This window comes from Solanum tuberosum, unplaced genomic scaffold (genome assembly GCF_000226075.1).
Source record: "Solanum tuberosum cultivar DM 1-3 516 R44 unplaced genomic scaffold, SolTub_3.0 scf00184, whole genome shotgun sequence".
NCBI classification, from domain to species: Eukaryota; Viridiplantae; Streptophyta; class Magnoliopsida; order Solanales; family Solanaceae; genus Solanum; species Solanum tuberosum.
In genome coordinates, this window is record NW_006239109.1 from 1,076,944 (window position 1) to 1,094,341 (window position 17,398).

Genomic DNA, 17,398 nt, shown 5'->3' on the forward strand with positions numbered 1-17,398 from the left:
TTTGTCCATTCTTTCCTACATGGAAAAACAACATACTCCACAGAGCACTACTGATAGGACTCCTAAAAAGATAAAGCCTTTGGAAATAAGTGAGGTAGAAGTCATGGCAACAACTGCTACAGCTGGTCCTTCAAATGCACCGGCAAAATTTGAACCACCCACACCAACCAAAAAGGTGTAAAAGGTCAGTCTACATCTCACTTTCACACCAAACTATAGCCCAAAATGATTATGAATTCCACATAATTACATTTAGTGCTAAAATTGCTGCTAAAGGTCTCTACTTTTACCTGTAGTTTACTTTCTTTTATACACCTATCCACATAATTCCTCTAAAACATTGTAAGTGTCATACTGCTGCTTTTGCAATTGCTCTTATCTGCTTTCAAATTTCTCAAATTTGTTTTATTTATTATGTCTGACATAATATTGCACAGTCTCCCATTAACTCAGGGCTAAAAACTCTCTATCCATGTTCATATCCATGCTCAAATCAATTGGTTAACAATTTCTTTTTTAATTCCTCCTCTCATGTTCACTGTTTATAATACACAGTTATCAATAGGAACAATAGGAACGAGGTTTCTGTCTACTAGCTAACCTCATTCACCGTAGACTATTACGCCAATCACACACAGATTCAACCGCAAGTCCATCAGTTTTATGCTGATTTCATGCTTTTCTTTCTATTTGCTCCCTATATTAAAATTGCTTTGCTATCTGTTGCCATATTTGCACTTTCTAACATACTTTAAACTGTCTAATTACTGGAACTCCCTCACACCATTTTGTCACTTTTGCTTATGCTAAGGACAATATAATGAATGACTCTCCCTACGCTCTGGTTTTTTGCATCAGCAAGATTAGCTATGCACAGGCAAACTGCAGTGTCCTCTAAATATGATAGACAATGACATGCTAATCTTATATACCAAAACTGCAACATGTACTATATTATTTTGGTTTATTATTACATTAGTTAGTATGTGTCAACCGTTCAACTCGACATCATAGTTATGTCTTATTGTACATATTTTAAATATTTCTAATAGTACATAATATAATAGATCATATTATATGTCTTCTACAAACGCCCTGACCCTTGATTCATTAATATTACAATATTTTTACAGCCATAATATTTTTACTATTGGGCCCGTGCTTGCCACGGGCCTCCCTACCCTAGTTATATTATAAGTGGAAAGCCTATATGTCAAAAGTTGAATTACAAAAATGTCCTTACAATATCATAATATTTATGGACAAAAATGTAAATATACATTAAATATAAATAAAAACTATTGTATTTTCTATTAAATACTATTATTACATATTTATGAACAAAAATATAAATACACATTAATTATAATAAATATCATAATATATTTATAATATTAATATTAATATTCTAAAAATGGAGAACTCACAATTAATGACATGAATTAATATAGATACAATGAATATTTGTACAATTGGATGATATCCTATTAAATGATAAAAGGAAATCAAAAGTTCTGCAACAGTTAAAATGACCCTTTAAGTGTACCTCAGTTACTTTTACCGTGCAAAGGTATAAAACTTTTCACATGAATTATATTCATAACATTATATTAAATGCTAAGTAATTGCTTCAGTAAATACTTACTATGGAAGCTTGCAATCATTGGACTTTTGATTAATAATCCTATAAAGTTGAGTTACTACAATAATATCATCATTAATTATTAATTATTTCACTAAAAATAGATGCAAAAAAAGTTAAAAGTTGAAATACCAAAATAACCCTATAAAGTTGAGTTATTATTTGACTGTGTGTGTTTGTGTAGTTTAAAATTGTATGGAATACACGTGCAAAGTACGTGTCCAAGGACTAGTACTAAAATAAAGGTAACATCAATTTTAGCTAACTAAAATTGATGAATGGAAGTAGACAAGTAGTGAAACAACATGCTAAACATCAAGAGGATTCAACAGAGTCCCCATGAACAAAATAGCACCAGCAGTCTCATCTTTCACAAGGAACAAGAAGGGATGATCAGCAACAAAGTCTATCTCCTCCTCATTAAACATTGTCAATGAGCACCCAAACGTATTCAAAGCTACAGTAACAGCTGCAGCTTCTGTACCTTCCTCGTTCACTTCAATAAACGACTTGTGAAAAACATGTGTAACTACCAGAGGCAAATTCTCGCCCACCATCTCAGTGAGACCGGCAGTAAAAGGTAATGTGAGGCCGAGTCCCTTTAGAACATTAGAAGCTTCAAGTCCAAAAGATATATTGAACTTAGGGATAAGAAACTTGCGCACTCTAACTTTTGTTAACGGAATATGTTGATCTAAACATCCAGGTTCTGAACTAATTTTCTCCAGTAAAGCTGGTAATCCGTCACGTGCATCTGGGAGTAACATATACATGCTGAGAAATCGCTTGTCCTCACCCTGTTTATAAGGAAGTTTTAACACTTTGAAACCATTAAACACCTTCACATATTGCCATTTTCGGCTGGTCATTAAGGGTGCTTGAACAGATCCTCCATTGAGGAGATGGAACTCGTGGTCTTTCGTATCTGAAGCATCAAATTTCTCATTCCAGGCTCCTTTGAAATATAGTGCATTCGCCAAGATCAGCTGAGTCCCGCCAGTGACTACACCAGGAGGAAGAATCTGTTTGATGAGACCATTTGTTTTCTCTTTTGCCCACTTATTGACTTCAGCAGCAACCTCATCAGCCTTAATAACAAACAGAGAACATAAAATTAGCTGCCTATTAACAGGATATAGCTGAATTAAGAGAAATAAACAAGATCTCCTATATGCACATTAAATTCATTTGTTCATATTCTGTAAACCAACATGCTCATAATATTTTGTTATGTGGCCCACTTTCTACTTTGAGAGTCAAATTTTTCAATTTCAATTTGAATTTGGACATGAAATTATTAATTCTTTTGACATAAACTTTACAAATATATTACCGACTATATACGTAAGAACTACATTAAATCACAATAACTAACAATTCAAAACATTTTACAAGGTATGTTAAAAAATCGAGGTAAAGGAAAACTTGTCCCAAAAGGTGCCAAGGGGAGTATTATCACGTAATATCCAACATTTCTAATGTGCTTATACTCATCGAGAGTCAAAACTTTTCAATTTTGACATAAAATCACATATTCAAAGACTATGTAAAAACTAAAACGTACTATAAATCTTGTTTGATTTTTCAAAATTCGAAAGATGCCTCATAAATTTGGTATGGAGAGAAGTATCACATAATATCAAATATTACATGTATGCAATTTATTTTTCTAATGAGTGAAGGATTAAGACTAATATAATTACCTTGTACCGAATATCAACAGAAGCTGCAGTAGCCTTATAAACATTGTCCATAACCTGTTTGAAAGAATGCTTAAACGAGAGAGTTTGATCAATCCAAGCTCCATTAGCAACGGACAAACGAGGACCTCCCATAGGGCTTCCATCGGCTAAAACATCAGCAATAACCCGAGCATAAACAGAGTTAAGTTCTTCAACAGAGTTAAATTTGAGAAAACTCAACAATTGATCCAATGTAGCACCACTGGATCCAGAAGCAATAAGGCCGAGAACAATTTGAATTGAGAGTGGAGAAAACACCATATTTGCATTTTTAGACGGATCGTAATCGGGTTTTCCATAGTTGTTGAAGAATAAATGCTTTGCGAGAATGGAAGAAACGTGGCTCTGCTTTTGAAGCAATGCGCGGCGATGCATAAAGTTGAACTGAGAACTGAAATCCATAACTTTTTTTGTGTGATGAATGAAATTGAAGTTGAGAGAGACGACTCTTTATATAGGAGTTGGTTAGCGTTGTGTTAATAACGTGCTCGTAATACTTACGCTACTGTTTATTTTTCTACTGTAATTAATTAAATTTAAGGTATGGGTTAATTATTTGCTTTTAACATACGCAGGATTGATAATTAAACGCCTCTAATTAACTGATTTTGGTTATGTAGGAGTTGATTAGCGTTTGTGTTAATTAATACCGTGTTTTGTGATTATAATTGGATGCATGAAAAGTGGAGTAATACTTACGCTACGCTTTTAACCAACGCCTTTACTTAATTTTCCAATTTTAGTTTTTCTTCCTTGTCCGTTTAAAAAAGAATATATACTTTCCTTTTTAATCTATTTATAAAAGAATGACCTTTTCTTTTACAATACTATAACTTTAACTCTTAGTGACATGTTTAAAACCATAAGATTAAAATTTTAAAATCCAAATTGTATGTTTGAATGAAGTTTTAACTTCATAAACAGAGTATATATAAAAAACATTTTATTACTTTCAAACTTTAAATCATATCAAAATGAACAAACAAATTAAGCACAAATGAAATTTCTATGAAAGATTGACAATTCACGTTGCCTTAATTCGTTCTCTCGAAACTCAAACTTAAAACAAACTTGACATGAATTATTACGTTAGTCAAGCCTAGGGGTGTTTTAATTAGTACTAGGCATCATGGACGAAAGTAATGATTCACGTCAAGTTTGGAGTGTTTTCACCACTTCACTCTTCTTTGTTGGTTGAGTAGGGCTAACCAGCTAGAGGATTCATTACAGTCCCAAGGAACAATACGACACCAGTAGATTCATCTTTTATAAGGAACAGGAATGAATGATCAGCAACAAAGTCGATTTCCTTCTCAATAAACAAGGACAATGGCATTATTAGAGTAACCGTAACAGCTGCAGCTTCGGTGCCTTCCTCATTTACCTCAATGAAGGACTTGTGAAAAACTTTTGAAACAGATAGATTCTCAGGTAAAGTAGAATCAACCATCTCAGTGAGACCACCACCGCAGAAAGGTAACGTTAGGCCAAGTCCCTTTAGAATGTCGGAAGCTTCAAACTTGAAAGTTATTTTGAATTTAGGGATAAGAAACTTGCCCACACTAACTTTTCTTAACGGAACGTGGTGATTTAAGAATCCAGGTTCTGTACTGATTTTGCCAAATAAAGCGGGTAATCCATCATGTGCATCTGGAAGAATGAAGTACATTGAGAAGCAACGCGTATCTGTTCCCTGTTTATAAGGAAGCCTCAATACTTTAAAGCCATTAAATGCTGCTATGTACTGCTTTTTCTTGCTACTCATGAAGGGTACTCGAATAGGCAACCCATCGAGGAGATGGAACTCGTGGTCATTTGTTTCTGAAGCATCGAACTTCTCATTCCATTCACCTTTGAAATATAGTGCATTGGCCAAGATCAGCCTTGTCATGTTGTCCACTGCATCACGATCAAGAATGTGTTCGATGAGACCATTTGTCTTCATTTTAGTCCACTGGTTGACTTGATCGACAACCTCAGCAGCCTTAATCAAATTGGCAAGACAAACATGGAATAGTAGAATTAGACATTTCATATTAGTAATTGCAGTCATTTGTACGTATTAGACATTTCATATTAGTAATTGCAGTCATTTGTACGTATTAGACATTTCATATTAGTAATTGCAGTCATTTGTACTCAATTCACATAACGTTGGAGGCTTATAAAAGGGAAATCGGTGCACTAAGCTCCCCTGATGCGCATGGTACAGTGAAAGGCTAGACCATACGAGTCTATTTCACGCAGCTGTATCTTGCATTTCTGCAAGAAATTGTTTTCACAGATTGATCTGATGACCTCCTGGTCACACGACAACAACTTTACCAGCCACACCAAGGCTCCCTTCGTTTAGAGGCTTAAAATGTTAGACAAACAAATTGAAGCGGAGAGAGTAATATTTGAACGAAAGATTAAGGCCTAACCTTGTTTTGAAAATCAACATACTCTGAAGCCGCCTTGTAAACATTATCCACGACCTGCTTGAAAGACGGTTTTAAAGGCAGCGTTTGATCGATCCAAATGCCATTAGCAACGGACAATCGCAAACCTCCATTGGGGCTGCCATCACGAAAGACTACATTGGTAATATGTGAATAAAGAGAGTTGAGCTCATCAATGGATTTGGACTTGAGGAAACAGAGAAGCTGATCCTGAGTAGGTCCATCAGAGCCAGCAGCAATAAGGCCAAGAACAATTTGAATTGAGAGAGGAGAAAGCACCAGGTTGGTATCGCCTTTAACTACGTTGGAGAAAACATGCTTAGCAAGCATGAAAGAAATATCCGTCTGGCTGGTGATTGACTCGTGAAGATCCATATTTGCACACGAACAAGATGAAGAGGAAGAAGGAGGCTTAGTGAGTAGAATGAATGATCACAAAGCTGAAAGCTTTGCAAGAATTTATATACTATACAGGAATTGAGTCAGTACACAGGAAGTAATCAATGGAAGGAACGCGTAGCACTGACTTTCCACAACAAAAATCAATTATTATATGGTCAATGTTGATTGATTGGGACCAACAGAAGGTGTTAGACGGAAACAACACCAAAATAACACGGAGAAGGAAAGTAGAGCATGTCCCACCAGGGGTTGACTTCAGAGTTATCAACCTGTTGTTTCCGAAGCACATAATGGTGACATTTTGCATCTCTATTTAAGGATTTGAGTCGCACAAATAACAGTTATTATCTCAAGAAATCACATTTCTTCCGGATTCCAATTTTTTTCAACAAAGAAAGTGATTATCTGGGATAATAATTATTGGTTAGTCATTAAGTTGTTTTGATCAAATCAGCTTCAAGGTCCAGGTGGATGTTAAGGTATATAATATCTAAAGAAGAACGAGTACAAGAAGGAGAAAATGACATGTTACCTTAAGGATAATGTTTAATATGCATTAGACATATAAATTATAATTAAGTAATACTGTGACCTAAACAATTATGAAAGCTCCATCAAACAATTGCTTATTGATCATTACCTTTACAATTTCATTTCAAAAAGTTCTATGCATACATGTTAAAAGTAAACTCTTTTAAGTTTTTCTTAAACTCAATATCATGTCGAAATACACACAAATATTAAGCATAGAAGAGTCAATTATATAAGGTGCCAAAGACAGTACAAGATCTCATCAAAATAATACACAAATCAGGAAACTGGTTATTTAGATACATAGCATCCATCTCTCATCAAACAGAAACACAAGTGAGGAAACTGTAAACTGTCCTTCTTTACAAAGTTTTATATTATCATGCAATATGGTCTAATTAACCAGCTAGAGGATTCAGCACGCTCCCTATGAACAACACAACACCAGTAGCATCGTCTCTTATAAGGAACATGAATGGATGGTCAGCAACAAAGTCGATTTCTTTCTCAATTATAAAAGACTTAGTCATTACTACACTAGCTGTAACAGCTGCAGCTTCAGTTCCTTCTTCATTTACCTCAATGAACGACTTGTGAAAAATCTGTGAAACAAACAACCTGCCACCTAACGCAGAATCCACCATCTCAGTGAGGCCACCACTAGTGAAAGGGGAAGTGACACCAAGTCCCTTTAGAACCTTAGAAGCTTCAAAACCAAAAGTTGTTTTGAATTTAGGGATAAGTAACTTGCGCATTTTAGCCTTTTCAAACGGAACGTGGTGATTTAAAAATCCTGGTTCTGAACTGATTTTGTCTATTAAAGCTGGTAGTCCATCACGAGCATCTGGCAAAATTAGATACATGCAGAAACGACGTGTAGTATCTCTACCTTGTTTGTAATGAAGTACCAATACTTTAAAGCCATCAAAGGCTACTGCATACTGCTTCTTATTGCTGGTCATGAAAGGTGCTTTAATAGACCCTCCTCTGAGGAGATGGAATTCATAGTCTTTTGTTTCTGAAGCATTGAATTTGTCGTTCCACGCTCCTTTAAAATATAGCGCGTTTGCAAAGATGAGCCTTGTCATATTGTTTACTGTGCCATGAGGAAGTATCTCTTTGATGAGATCATTTGTCTTCATTTTAGCCCATTGATTGACTTGATTGGCAACCTCAGTAGCCTAAATCAATTAGTAAAACAAACAGATTTTATGTCAGAATTAACATTATGCTTTAGTTAACAAAAGGGAATTTCAATGAAACAAATTACAATAAGGCCTACCTTGTTCTGAAAATCAACAGAATTTGAAGCAGCCTTGTGAACGTTATCCACAACCTTTTTAAAAGAAGGCTTAAAAGGCAGCGTTTGATCGATCCAAACACCATTAGCAACGGACAAACGCGGACCTCCATTGGGGCTGCCATCAACAAAGACAATATTGACAATATGAGAATACAGAGAATTGAGTTCATCGATGGATTTGGACTTGAGGAAACAGAGAAGTTGATCCTTAGTTGTCCCCTTTGATCCTGCAGCAATCAGGCCTAGTACTATTTGAATTGAGAGAGGAGAGAACACGAGGTTGGTATCGCCTTTAATCTCTTTAGAAAAGACATGCTTTGCGAGAATGAAAGAAACATCCGTTTGGGTGGTGATCAATTCACTCATTTCCATATCAATATGTTGATCATGGAAAGAATTAGACGAGTAAGAATGAGAATGATGAGAGCGAGAGTGAGTCAGTCCCATGACGGGTTTATGGCACCACACACGATATCAAAGGTAAAAGCTTTGGAAGAATTTATACTTAACATGTGGAATTTCGTATTTGGATCAATTCCATAGAATCGAGAAATGGCAAATAAAGAAAATGACTGATCATTAAGCTTGATTCTCAGAAGATTGCGTTCATACACGTAAGTCGTAACACTGACTTTCAACAAGCTAAGTAGAGTCAAGATATTGTTATTTATTGATTGGATAAGCATGTAGCTTGAAAATTAAGCAGATACTTTTTCTTCTTTTTTATTTATGGTCTATCTGGTATAACATGAATTGTTAAAGCTCATGTCATATAATTTCATATCGCTAGCATCACTCGTTCCCCTCCTCTTTGTAATTTTATTTTCTTAAAAAACAAAAAATCGACGAGTAAAATTATATGACCAATACTCATATGCCAATCGAATACTATAACAAGTGACAAACTAAGACGTACACAACTTCTGTAGTTAATAATATGATATTCATCATATCATATATCATATCATATATTATTATAAGTGGGAAGCTTCAAAAGTGAAAAGTTAAATTACCATTTTACCCCTACACTAAATCAAATATTTAATTAATTAAATAATAAATAGTAAAATTTAAATTAACTAAGACTAAATACACGTTCTAGAGTGAGTTAATAAGTAAACATCTAATTAATTTAATAATAAATAGTAAAACTAAAATTACCTCAAGGGTTTATAGTAAAATTTTAAAAGTTTGAAGACTTAATTACACGTTTTAGGGAGATTACATAAGAAGTTTAACAGCCCTATTTCTAGGTTTACTTGTATTTCTATATTAATGCTCCACATTTCTAAAGGTGTGCAGTTTTTTCTTATTAACAGAAGAAAAAGAAACTCAAAGGACTAAGCAAATAATTAAATGTTTGGAAATGTGAAAAGATATATTTCAGATAATATCATAATAAAGATTGTACATGTATGTATAGCCTAGAATAATTACTGGTATATGAAAAGACCCCCCCCCCCCACCCACCATTTACCCGATTAATGCCACTGATTTTATTTATTACCAAGGTATTAAAAGTGTATTATTATATATGAATGAATTAATATTAAATTAATAATTAATGAGATGGTTTGTAGTTGCCTTATTTATTACTAATTACAATGATTTATATTTTTCATCTTCTTATTCATTCAAATTAGACTAGATTCCATGTTTAGAGCAGTAATTAGTGGCAATGTTAATTCTCTTACTTAGTCTAATTATGATTTGTATTTTTCATCTTCCCATCTATATATTAAACGACTATTATTTAGAACTGAAAATAGAATTTGAATAGACATTTTCAGTACTATTTAAGAACTGGATGATGACTATTGAAAAATGAAAGAAACTGTCCTTCAACTTGAGAAGAGGATAATCAAAAAAATTATCGCATCTATGATAGGCAAAAAAGACAGGAAGAAATAGTATAAATTAAAGGAGTAAATAGAATACATGGGAGAAGAAGTTTGCCTAAGACTTCTTTTTAGATATGCCTAAGTCCTCATATCTCTTTCGGTTCTCCATTAGGGATTATTGTTTTTTATAATTTCTTTTACATTTCTAATGAACTCATTGTAGTGTCGTGATCTTTTAGCTATTATTATGAGCTTTTGGAATAGATGTATGTATGAAGTCCAGTGTGTTAATTTTTTATCTGTCACTTTTATATATTGGATGTAATTGCTTTTTAATCTTGTAAATTTTTGAAAGTGTAACTTCATGTATTCTTTCATTAGCCTTTTAATTCTAGAACTTTACTTAAATAATACACATATTTCACGCTCCGTTTCTCATTAAAATAAAATAGGCAATCTTGTCAAGAAGCGTGCATGATTTTTTTATCCATTCATGGCTATAAAAGGTTATCAATGATATTTAGATCATAAAAAAGACGCACACAAAGTTAAGAGACTATATTATCTTAATTAATTTTACATATTTCTTGTTTGATACGAAATGCTCAATCCCTTTTTATGTATTTTATTTAATACATGAAAATTGGTAAAATTAATATTGTTGATTTAAACATTTTCTATTTGTTAACATATTTAAAAGTTGGAGGGCATAAATGTAAAATGATGCCAAATTAAGGGGCACATTATTATTATTATTATTATTAAAAGTGGGAAGCTCCAAAGTGTAAAGTTGAAATACCATTTTACCCCTTTACTAAAAAAAAAATTTTTTAAATTATATAACAATAGTAAGGGATAAACGTGCACGTTTGAGAAACTAGTTCTGAAATAAAGGTAACATCAATGTAACTAACTAGAATTGACGAATGGAAGTAGTGAAGCAACATGCTAAACAGCAAGAGGATTCAACAGAGTCCCCATGAACAGAACAGCACCAGTAGTCTCATCTTTGACCAGGAACAAGAATGGATGATCAGCAACAAAGTCTATCTCCTCTTTAACCATCATCATTGAGCAACCGGTCATAGCAGTAACAGCTGCAGCTTCTGTACCTTCCTCGTTTACTTCAATAAACGACTTGTGAAAAACTTGTGAAACTGCCAGAGGCTCATCCGCGTCCACCATCTCAGTGAGACCATCAATAAAAGGTAATGTGAGGCCGAGTCCCTTTAGAACCTTAGAAGCTTCGAATCCAAAAGATATTTTGAACTTAGGGATAAGAAACTTGCCCACACTGACTTTTCTAGACGGAATGTGGTGATCTAAGAATCCAGGTTTTGAAGTGATTTTGTCAAGTAAATCTGGTAATCCGTCATGTGCATCAGGGAGAATAAAATACATGCTTAACTTCTGATGTGTGTCTATGCCCCTTTTATAGGGAAGCTGCAACACTTTAAAGCCCTTGAAGACTCTAATGTATTGCTTCTTCCAGCTAGTCATGAAGGGTGCTCGAACAGACCTTCCATTGACGAGATGGAATTTATGTTTTTTCGTTTTAGAAGCATTGAACTTCTCATCCCATTCTCCTTTAAAATAGAGTGCATTGGCCAAGATGAGCCTTGTCATATTGTCTACTGCGCCATGAGGAAGGATCTCTTCGATGAGTCCATTTGTATTTTTTTTAGCCCATCGATTGACTTTATTGACAACCTTGCAGGCTTTGAGGTGAAGACAAACAGAGTAGGACAAGAATTAGTACATATATAGATACACTCAAAAATCTTATAACTAACATTCAACAAAAAGTACAACTTCATAGTCAGATTGATGGATTAACAACAGTATAATCTAAATATTAATTGATATTGACTATATGAATTATCAGTATTAATTATGTTTAATTCAAGTCCATAGCACCGGCCACAACAACAACAATATCAATCTACAAATATCTAAAACTAATTGCCATTCAGTGGAATACATGGTCAAGCCGGCTTACACGCTCCTCGACTATTCCAACAAGTAATGGCTACCTCCCTAACTTTGTCCACCAAAGCTTGGCTAGATTGACGAAATTACCTAATGTTTTTCTCACTCCATTATATAATGGATAGAGTCAAATTGATTTTTTTTGCCACTATTCACAACAAACAATACAACACAGTACAATACAATACAGGATAAAACAATATATTATGAAACAACCGGTAGCAATCATCCAAACAAGCTGAAGGACTAACCTTGTTCTGAAAATCAACAGATTTTGAAGTAGCCTTGTAAACCTTCTTCACAATCTCCTTAAAAGAAGGCTTAAAAGGTGTTGATCGGTCGATCCAAGCACCATTAGCAACGGACAAAATGGGACCACCATTGGGGCTTCCATCAGCAAAAATGTTGTTGACAATATGAGAATACAGAGAATTAAGTTCATCAATGGATTTGGACTTGAGGAAACAGAGTAGCTGGCTCTTAGTTGGTTTGTTTGAGCCGAAGGCGATTAAGCCAAGAATTATTTGAATTGACAGAGGAGAGAACACCAGGTTCGAATCACCTTTAACTTCTTCGGAGAAAACTTGTTTAGTTAGCCTGAAAGAAACATCCGTTTGGTTTGTGACAAACTGTTCCATATCGATATTTGCTTGCGAAGAAGATGTATGAGTGACTTTTCTTTTTCTTTTCTTCATCATTGCTTCATCCATGGTTTCAAAGTTGAAAGCTTTGCAAGAATTTGATGTGAATAATATGTAATATGATGAATATTGCACGTTAAATATGATGATAGTTTCTTGTAGCCCAAGTTTACAAGTTTTACTTTAATTAGGAGATTGTGTACCATAAATATGGACACTTACCAAGAATTTTATACAAAAACCTAAGATTTTAAGTTGTTAAATTCTTATTTGGTATACTTTTTAGCACTCTTAACTCTAAAAAGTAATTAATAAAATTCATAAACACACAACTGGAACATATTTCCTCATCATCAGATCTAGTCTTACTTGCATTTGATGTTTACATCAAACCAAGCAATTCAATTTAATTGTGGCGATTAGCAATTCGAGTAACTGTGCAACAATACTGAATCTAGATTTTGAATTGATTTTGTTATGTTAAAGCAGGTAGTACCATTATAAGCATTACGCAAAAACAGGTACATGGAAAAGTCGCACTTATTATCATGGCCTTGATGATATAGAAGATGCGAAACTTTGAAACCATTATTATCTTTAACAACTTGCTCTGTTTCGCTAGTCTTGAAGAGAGTTGCCATTAAATTCCTAACTTATGAATTTTGGCTTATAAGTCAAAAACCGAGGTACTCCTTTGTCTTTGAAGCATTGAATTTCTCATTCCAGGTTCCGCTGAAGTACAAGTACAAAGCATTGAGATATATGAACCAACTAGGCCACATAAATTGGGACGGAGAAACTACTTTTTCAAATTAAAGTTGACAAAAATTTCCTTCTAACTATTAGTTGAAGCAAGTGTTACTGAACAAGAGTTGAAATATTCTTTACAAAAATGATTAACGAAATTTATTGATAAAATATGAAGTCTTTGGACAACTCAAGGTCACACAGTCACACTTCATCAGTTATTTTCTAATAACACTTTAATTTAAACACAAACCCTTAAAGTTCTTAAGCAAATACTAATTTAAGAAACTAATCATCCAAATCACTTGATGAATGATCATTTGATGGATCTAGTACAGCTCCAGTGAAAAGCACCAATCTTGAAACCTCTTCCCTTATCATGAACAAGAAAGGGTGATCGGCTACAAATCTTGGTGCCTCATACATCGAAAATCCCATGTCATCATCTGATTCCTCAGTAACAGCTGCTGCCTCAGTACCCTTCTCATTTACTTCGATAAATGCCTTTTGTATTATCCTGTTGATAAAGAATGGCCCATGAGGTTCCACGATCCCTGTTAACTCATTGCAATTGTTATCAAAAGGAAGAGTCAATCCCATTTCCTTCATTGTTCTTATAACTTGTTTCATTGCAGTGTACGAGAATTTGAACTTTGGGATGTAGAATGCATCAAGTGGTTCAGCCGAAAGACTGAAGCCTTGGGTAAAGAAACTTGGATCAGAATTCACTTTTTCCAATAAGCTAGGTAATCCATCTTTTTCATTTGGAAGGAAAATAAACATAGAGAAGACTTTTTTATCGTCTTTTTTTCCAGTTTGATATGGAATTTTAGCAACTTGATAGCCTTCAAATGATCCATATTTGTAATCGTAGCAGCCAGTCATGAAGGGAACTGAGATTTTGTCACCATTGAGAAGGTAAAAGTCTTTGTCAATGGTGCGTTCTTGATCAAAGTTCCATGTACCTTTAAAATACAGAGCATTTGTGAGAATGACCTTTGTTTTATCATTGATGTGATTTGGCTTTATAATGTTTGTGATAAGGCCTCTTGATGCAGACTCTACCCAGGTGTTAACTTCTTCTACCACTTCTTCCTGCAGCATAATGAATTCATTCTGTTTATTTGCTATGCACAAATCCATTCATAAGTTAATACTGAACTCAATTTATTTATGGAGTTCAGCATTGTACACAAAATAGCTTGAAGGTAAAACATTTGACATGGGAATCTATATATAATATATTTTTGATACATCAAATTGGTATGAAAACCATGCGAAAGTACGTGGTTCAAATTACAGCTAAACTTTGGTAGGCAAAGACACCGATACTTGAAATAGTGGTGGAAGGACACAAGTACATTCGAGGTGCACCATCATAAGAAGAAAGGAGTTTAGGTTCTATCTTCCACTGTAAACAGACTACTATTCCAATCAAGGAAGGATAATTCATGCTCTAAATAGCTACTAGTTTGTTGAAATGATGTATATGATAATTCAAGATCTACTTCTCAACTAAACCACCAATACAAATAATTTCACTTTTCTGTAAGCAAATTTCAAAAACATTACAAAGAAAATTAAATTTTGAGCTTGTTTGAATGGTTGTTAACTTTTGTGCTGTACTGGTTTAAAGGGATAAAAAGGACAAAGTGAAGATACAATAACCAAGTCTATTCATGTTGTGGAAATGACAAAAGTTAAAACAATTCATAAGATCCCCAGGGAAAAACTATAAAGCAGAATTAGTTTCATCACATAAACTCAGGCACATGTTACAACTCATTAGAGAGCATATCTGAGATTAATTAACAATAATAGATAGGAGATTATGATAAGATGACTCATACTACAACACAATACTCTCAGCAGCTATAATTGAAACGGCATTTCCATCCTTACCTTCATAGCCGGAACTCCTTCATCATCTAACAGGAAAAATGTAAAGGATTCCAATAGATCTTAGAGCTAATGTACTATTTTTATAGCGAGGAGTATATTATCCTTATGTAGGTAGGAAAAAATACCATTTATTCATCGAAACAATACATTACAATTATGACAAGATAGATAAAATTTCAAAAGATTAATCAATGCACCATCTATCCAAACATTTATTCATCAAAAAAATACATTACATGATAGATAAAACTTCAAAAGATTAATCAGAGCACTTACCTTGCGTTCAAAATCAACAACTTTAGGATCAATTTCATAGAGAGTGTTGGCTAATTGTTTGTAAGAGTCTCTGATTTCATGTGTATGAGCCACCCACATTCCATTAAGGAAACTCAAAGCAGGGCCACCATTACTATTTCTCTCCATAACAGAAGACAAATTTGAAAATTTCGAATTCAAATCATCAATGTCCTGAACACCGAGAAATCGAAGCATCTGATTCAATGTATCTCCCGTTGCTCCGGCAGCCGTCATGTTCAGTACGGCGTGGAAAGACAGTGGAGAGAGCAATATGTTAGTATTCGAATTTTTAGTTTTTTTAAGCTCCTTTTGAATCTCCTTTAGAAGGATACGACTTGTGACCTGTGCACAATGATCAATTTTCTCTTCTTTTCGTTTCGCCATGGATTTGTTGATCTGTAGGGAAGAAAGTTGAAAGGTGTATTAAAAACCCTAATCCCTGCTGATTTCGCTATAAATAGCAGTTATTCTGAACAAAATTCGCTGTTTTTTCTAACGTTGCTTCTTCAGCAAGTTTTTACCTTTTCTTCGAACTAATTTTTTTTTAAAAGGAAATAAGAAATATGTGTTAAAAGTTTCGCTTATCTGCATCATTCTCTCAAAGGAAAATCATATATTATTAAAAGTGAGAACAAAAAAAAAACTCTCTTACGCTTGGCAGCAGCTCCAGCGAATTCATCTGCTTATCTGTCACCGTTCTCCGGTGAGGTCTACTAAGGCTTATAGCTCAAAGATGGGTGTTAAAGCAAGGAAGAAAACAATAACGAAGAAATTGAAAAATGGAGCAAGCGATTAAGTAATGTATCTCAATTAAGGCTGGGCACCGGACCGGAATGGGACCATCGGACCGGAACGAACCGGTACCGGACCGGGTTGTTGACCGGTACCGGGATGAACCGGACCGGAACTACCGGGATGGAGGCTCAGTTCCGTCCTGTCCCAATATATACCGGGATAGAATCGGGACGGACCGGAATGGACCGGAACGGAACGGGATGGGATAAACGGGACGACACATATAGCTATTTCAAAAAATAATTATTTTTTGAGTTATTTTGAATTACGAAAATACAAATGTTTTTTATTTTCTAAGTTATATTAGTTTATAGTATTTAAGTTCTAAAATTTATAATAATTTTACTTAAGTTTATTTAAAGATATTATTTTTAATTTTACGTATAAGTAGTTTGTAAGTTAAGTTTAATTAAAGTTTTTTTTAGTTTTTGAGCTTATGTAGTTATGTTATAAGTTTTAAAGATTTGAATCTTTTGAAGTTTATAAGTTATTAAGTTATACTTATAACTTGTAAGTTAAATAACTTAAGTTTGTAATTTTAAAAAATTAAATAAACAAAAAAGAAATGCTAATTAAAGTAAATAATGACAAAAATATTATTTTTTATTTTAATTAAAAATGATTTAGCGGGACCGGACCGATACCGGACCAGACCGAAACGGAACCGGAATGAACTGGTACCGATATACCGGTACCAAATCATGATACCGTTCCGTTCCGTGTACCGGTTCAATGTATCCCATCCCGTCCCGAATACTACCGGACCGGAATGGTATCGGAACGGATCGGAATGGTACCGGTACAACCCGTTCCGGTGCCCAGCCTTAATCTCAATCAATTTTTTGGACTTTGAAAAAAAAAACTAAAAAAGTAGAAAAATAATAATATCTACTCTCATTCTTTGATTTATTTTTAATCTATTTAAAAGTTATCGTATTTTATAAGTGTGTCCATTAATAAAAATATGTATAAGCATATAAATTTACTCAAACAAAATAGAATAAAGTTAAGAAATAGAACTTTACTAATTTGAAACACCCGTATTTTCTTTTCCCTTTTTTTTTTTTTGCATGTATTCGTATTTTTCTTTAACGTTATTATGAATAGAATATATATAGGTATCTA

General features: G+C 34.0%; 5 protein-coding genes across 5 annotated transcripts; all 5 read right to left on the reverse strand.

Moving 5' to 3' along the window:
• Positions 1-1,733: 1,733 nt before the first annotated feature.
• Positions 1,734-4,144, reverse strand: LOC102585289 (serpin-ZX-like). Its single transcript, XM_006354867.2, has 2 exons — positions 3,346-4,144; positions 1,734-2,730 (listed from the first exon to the last, which is right to left on the reverse strand). The coding sequence occupies exons 1-2, from the start codon at positions 3,784-3,786 to the stop codon at positions 1,951-1,953; spliced, it is 1,221 nt and encodes a 406-aa protein (XP_006354929.1). The 5' UTR covers positions 3,787-4,144; the 3' UTR covers positions 1,734-1,950.
• A 215-nt stretch (positions 4,145-4,359) lies between these two features.
• On the reverse strand, positions 4,360-6,296 carry LOC102585630 (serpin-ZX-like). Its single transcript, XM_006354868.2, has 2 exons — positions 5,808-6,296; positions 4,360-5,368 (listed from the first exon to the last, which is right to left on the reverse strand). The coding sequence occupies exons 1-2, from the start codon at positions 6,198-6,200 to the stop codon at positions 4,589-4,591; spliced, it is 1,173 nt and encodes a 390-aa protein (XP_006354930.1). The 5' UTR covers positions 6,201-6,296; the 3' UTR covers positions 4,360-4,588.
• A 671-nt stretch (positions 6,297-6,967) lies between these two features.
• Positions 6,968-8,599, reverse strand: LOC102585963 (serpin-ZX-like). The gene is made up of 2 exons (XM_006354869.2): positions 8,041-8,599; positions 6,968-7,939 (listed from the first exon to the last, which is right to left on the reverse strand). The coding sequence occupies exons 1-2, from the start codon at positions 8,506-8,508 to the stop codon at positions 7,157-7,159; spliced, it is 1,251 nt and encodes a 416-aa protein (XP_006354931.1). The 5' UTR covers positions 8,509-8,599; the 3' UTR covers positions 6,968-7,156.
• Positions 8,600-10,803: 2,204 nt separating this feature from the next.
• Positions 10,804-12,624, reverse strand: LOC102586305 (serpin-ZX-like). Its single transcript, XM_006354870.2, has 2 exons — positions 12,139-12,624; positions 10,804-11,620 (listed from the first exon to the last, which is right to left on the reverse strand). Exons 1-2 carry the CDS (start codon positions 12,599-12,601, stop codon positions 10,851-10,853), a joined length of 1,233 nt encoding a protein of 410 aa, XP_006354932.1. The 5' UTR covers positions 12,602-12,624; the 3' UTR covers positions 10,804-10,850.
• Positions 12,625-13,488: 864 nt separating this feature from the next.
• On the reverse strand, positions 13,489-15,970 carry LOC102586630 (serpin-ZX-like). Its single transcript, XM_006354871.2, has 2 exons — positions 15,458-15,970; positions 13,489-14,374 (listed from the first exon to the last, which is right to left on the reverse strand). The coding sequence occupies exons 1-2, from the start codon at positions 15,860-15,862 to the stop codon at positions 13,568-13,570; spliced, it is 1,212 nt and encodes a 403-aa protein (XP_006354933.1). The 5' UTR covers positions 15,863-15,970; the 3' UTR covers positions 13,489-13,567.
• Positions 15,971-17,398: the final 1,428 nt, after the last annotated feature.

Excerpts from the sequence above, each read along its gene's own strand:
- LOC102586305 (XM_006354870.2), bottom strand. The coding sequence starts at position 12,601 with ATGGATGAAGCAATGATGAAGAAAAGAAAAAGAAAAGTCACTCATACA. Across the intron at positions 11,621-12,138 it reads TGATTTTCAGAACAAGGTTA|CCTGCAAGGTTGTCAATAAA; the intron begins GTCCTTCAGCTT and ends TTCACCTCAAAG.
- LOC102585963 (XM_006354869.2), bottom strand. The coding sequence starts at position 8,508 with ATGGGACTGACTCACTCTCGCTCTCATCATTCTCATTCTTACTCGTCT. Across the intron at positions 7,940-8,040 it reads CTGTTGATTTTCAGAACAAG|GCTACTGAGGTTGCCAATCA; the intron begins GTAGGCCTTATT and ends TAATTGATTTAG.
- LOC102586630 (XM_006354871.2), bottom strand. The coding sequence starts at position 15,862 with ATGGCGAAACGAAAAGAAGAGAAAATTGATCATTGTGCACAGGTCACA. Across the intron at positions 14,375-15,457 it reads TTGTTGATTTTGAACGCAAG|GAAGAAGTGGTAGAAGAAGT; the intron begins GTAAGTGCTCTG and ends ATTATGCTGCAG.
- LOC102585289 (XM_006354867.2), bottom strand. The coding sequence starts at position 3,786 with ATGGATTTCAGTTCTCAGTTCAACTTTATGCATCGCCGCGCATTGCTT. Across the intron at positions 2,731-3,345 it reads CTGTTGATATTCGGTACAAG|GCTGATGAGGTTGCTGCTGA; the intron begins GTAATTATATTA and ends TTTGTTATTAAG.
- LOC102585630 (XM_006354868.2), bottom strand. The coding sequence starts at position 6,200 with ATGGATCTTCACGAGTCAATCACCAGCCAGACGGATATTTCTTTCATG. Across the intron at positions 5,369-5,807 it reads ATGTTGATTTTCAAAACAAG|GCTGCTGAGGTTGTCGATCA; the intron begins GTTAGGCCTTAA and ends AATTTGATTAAG.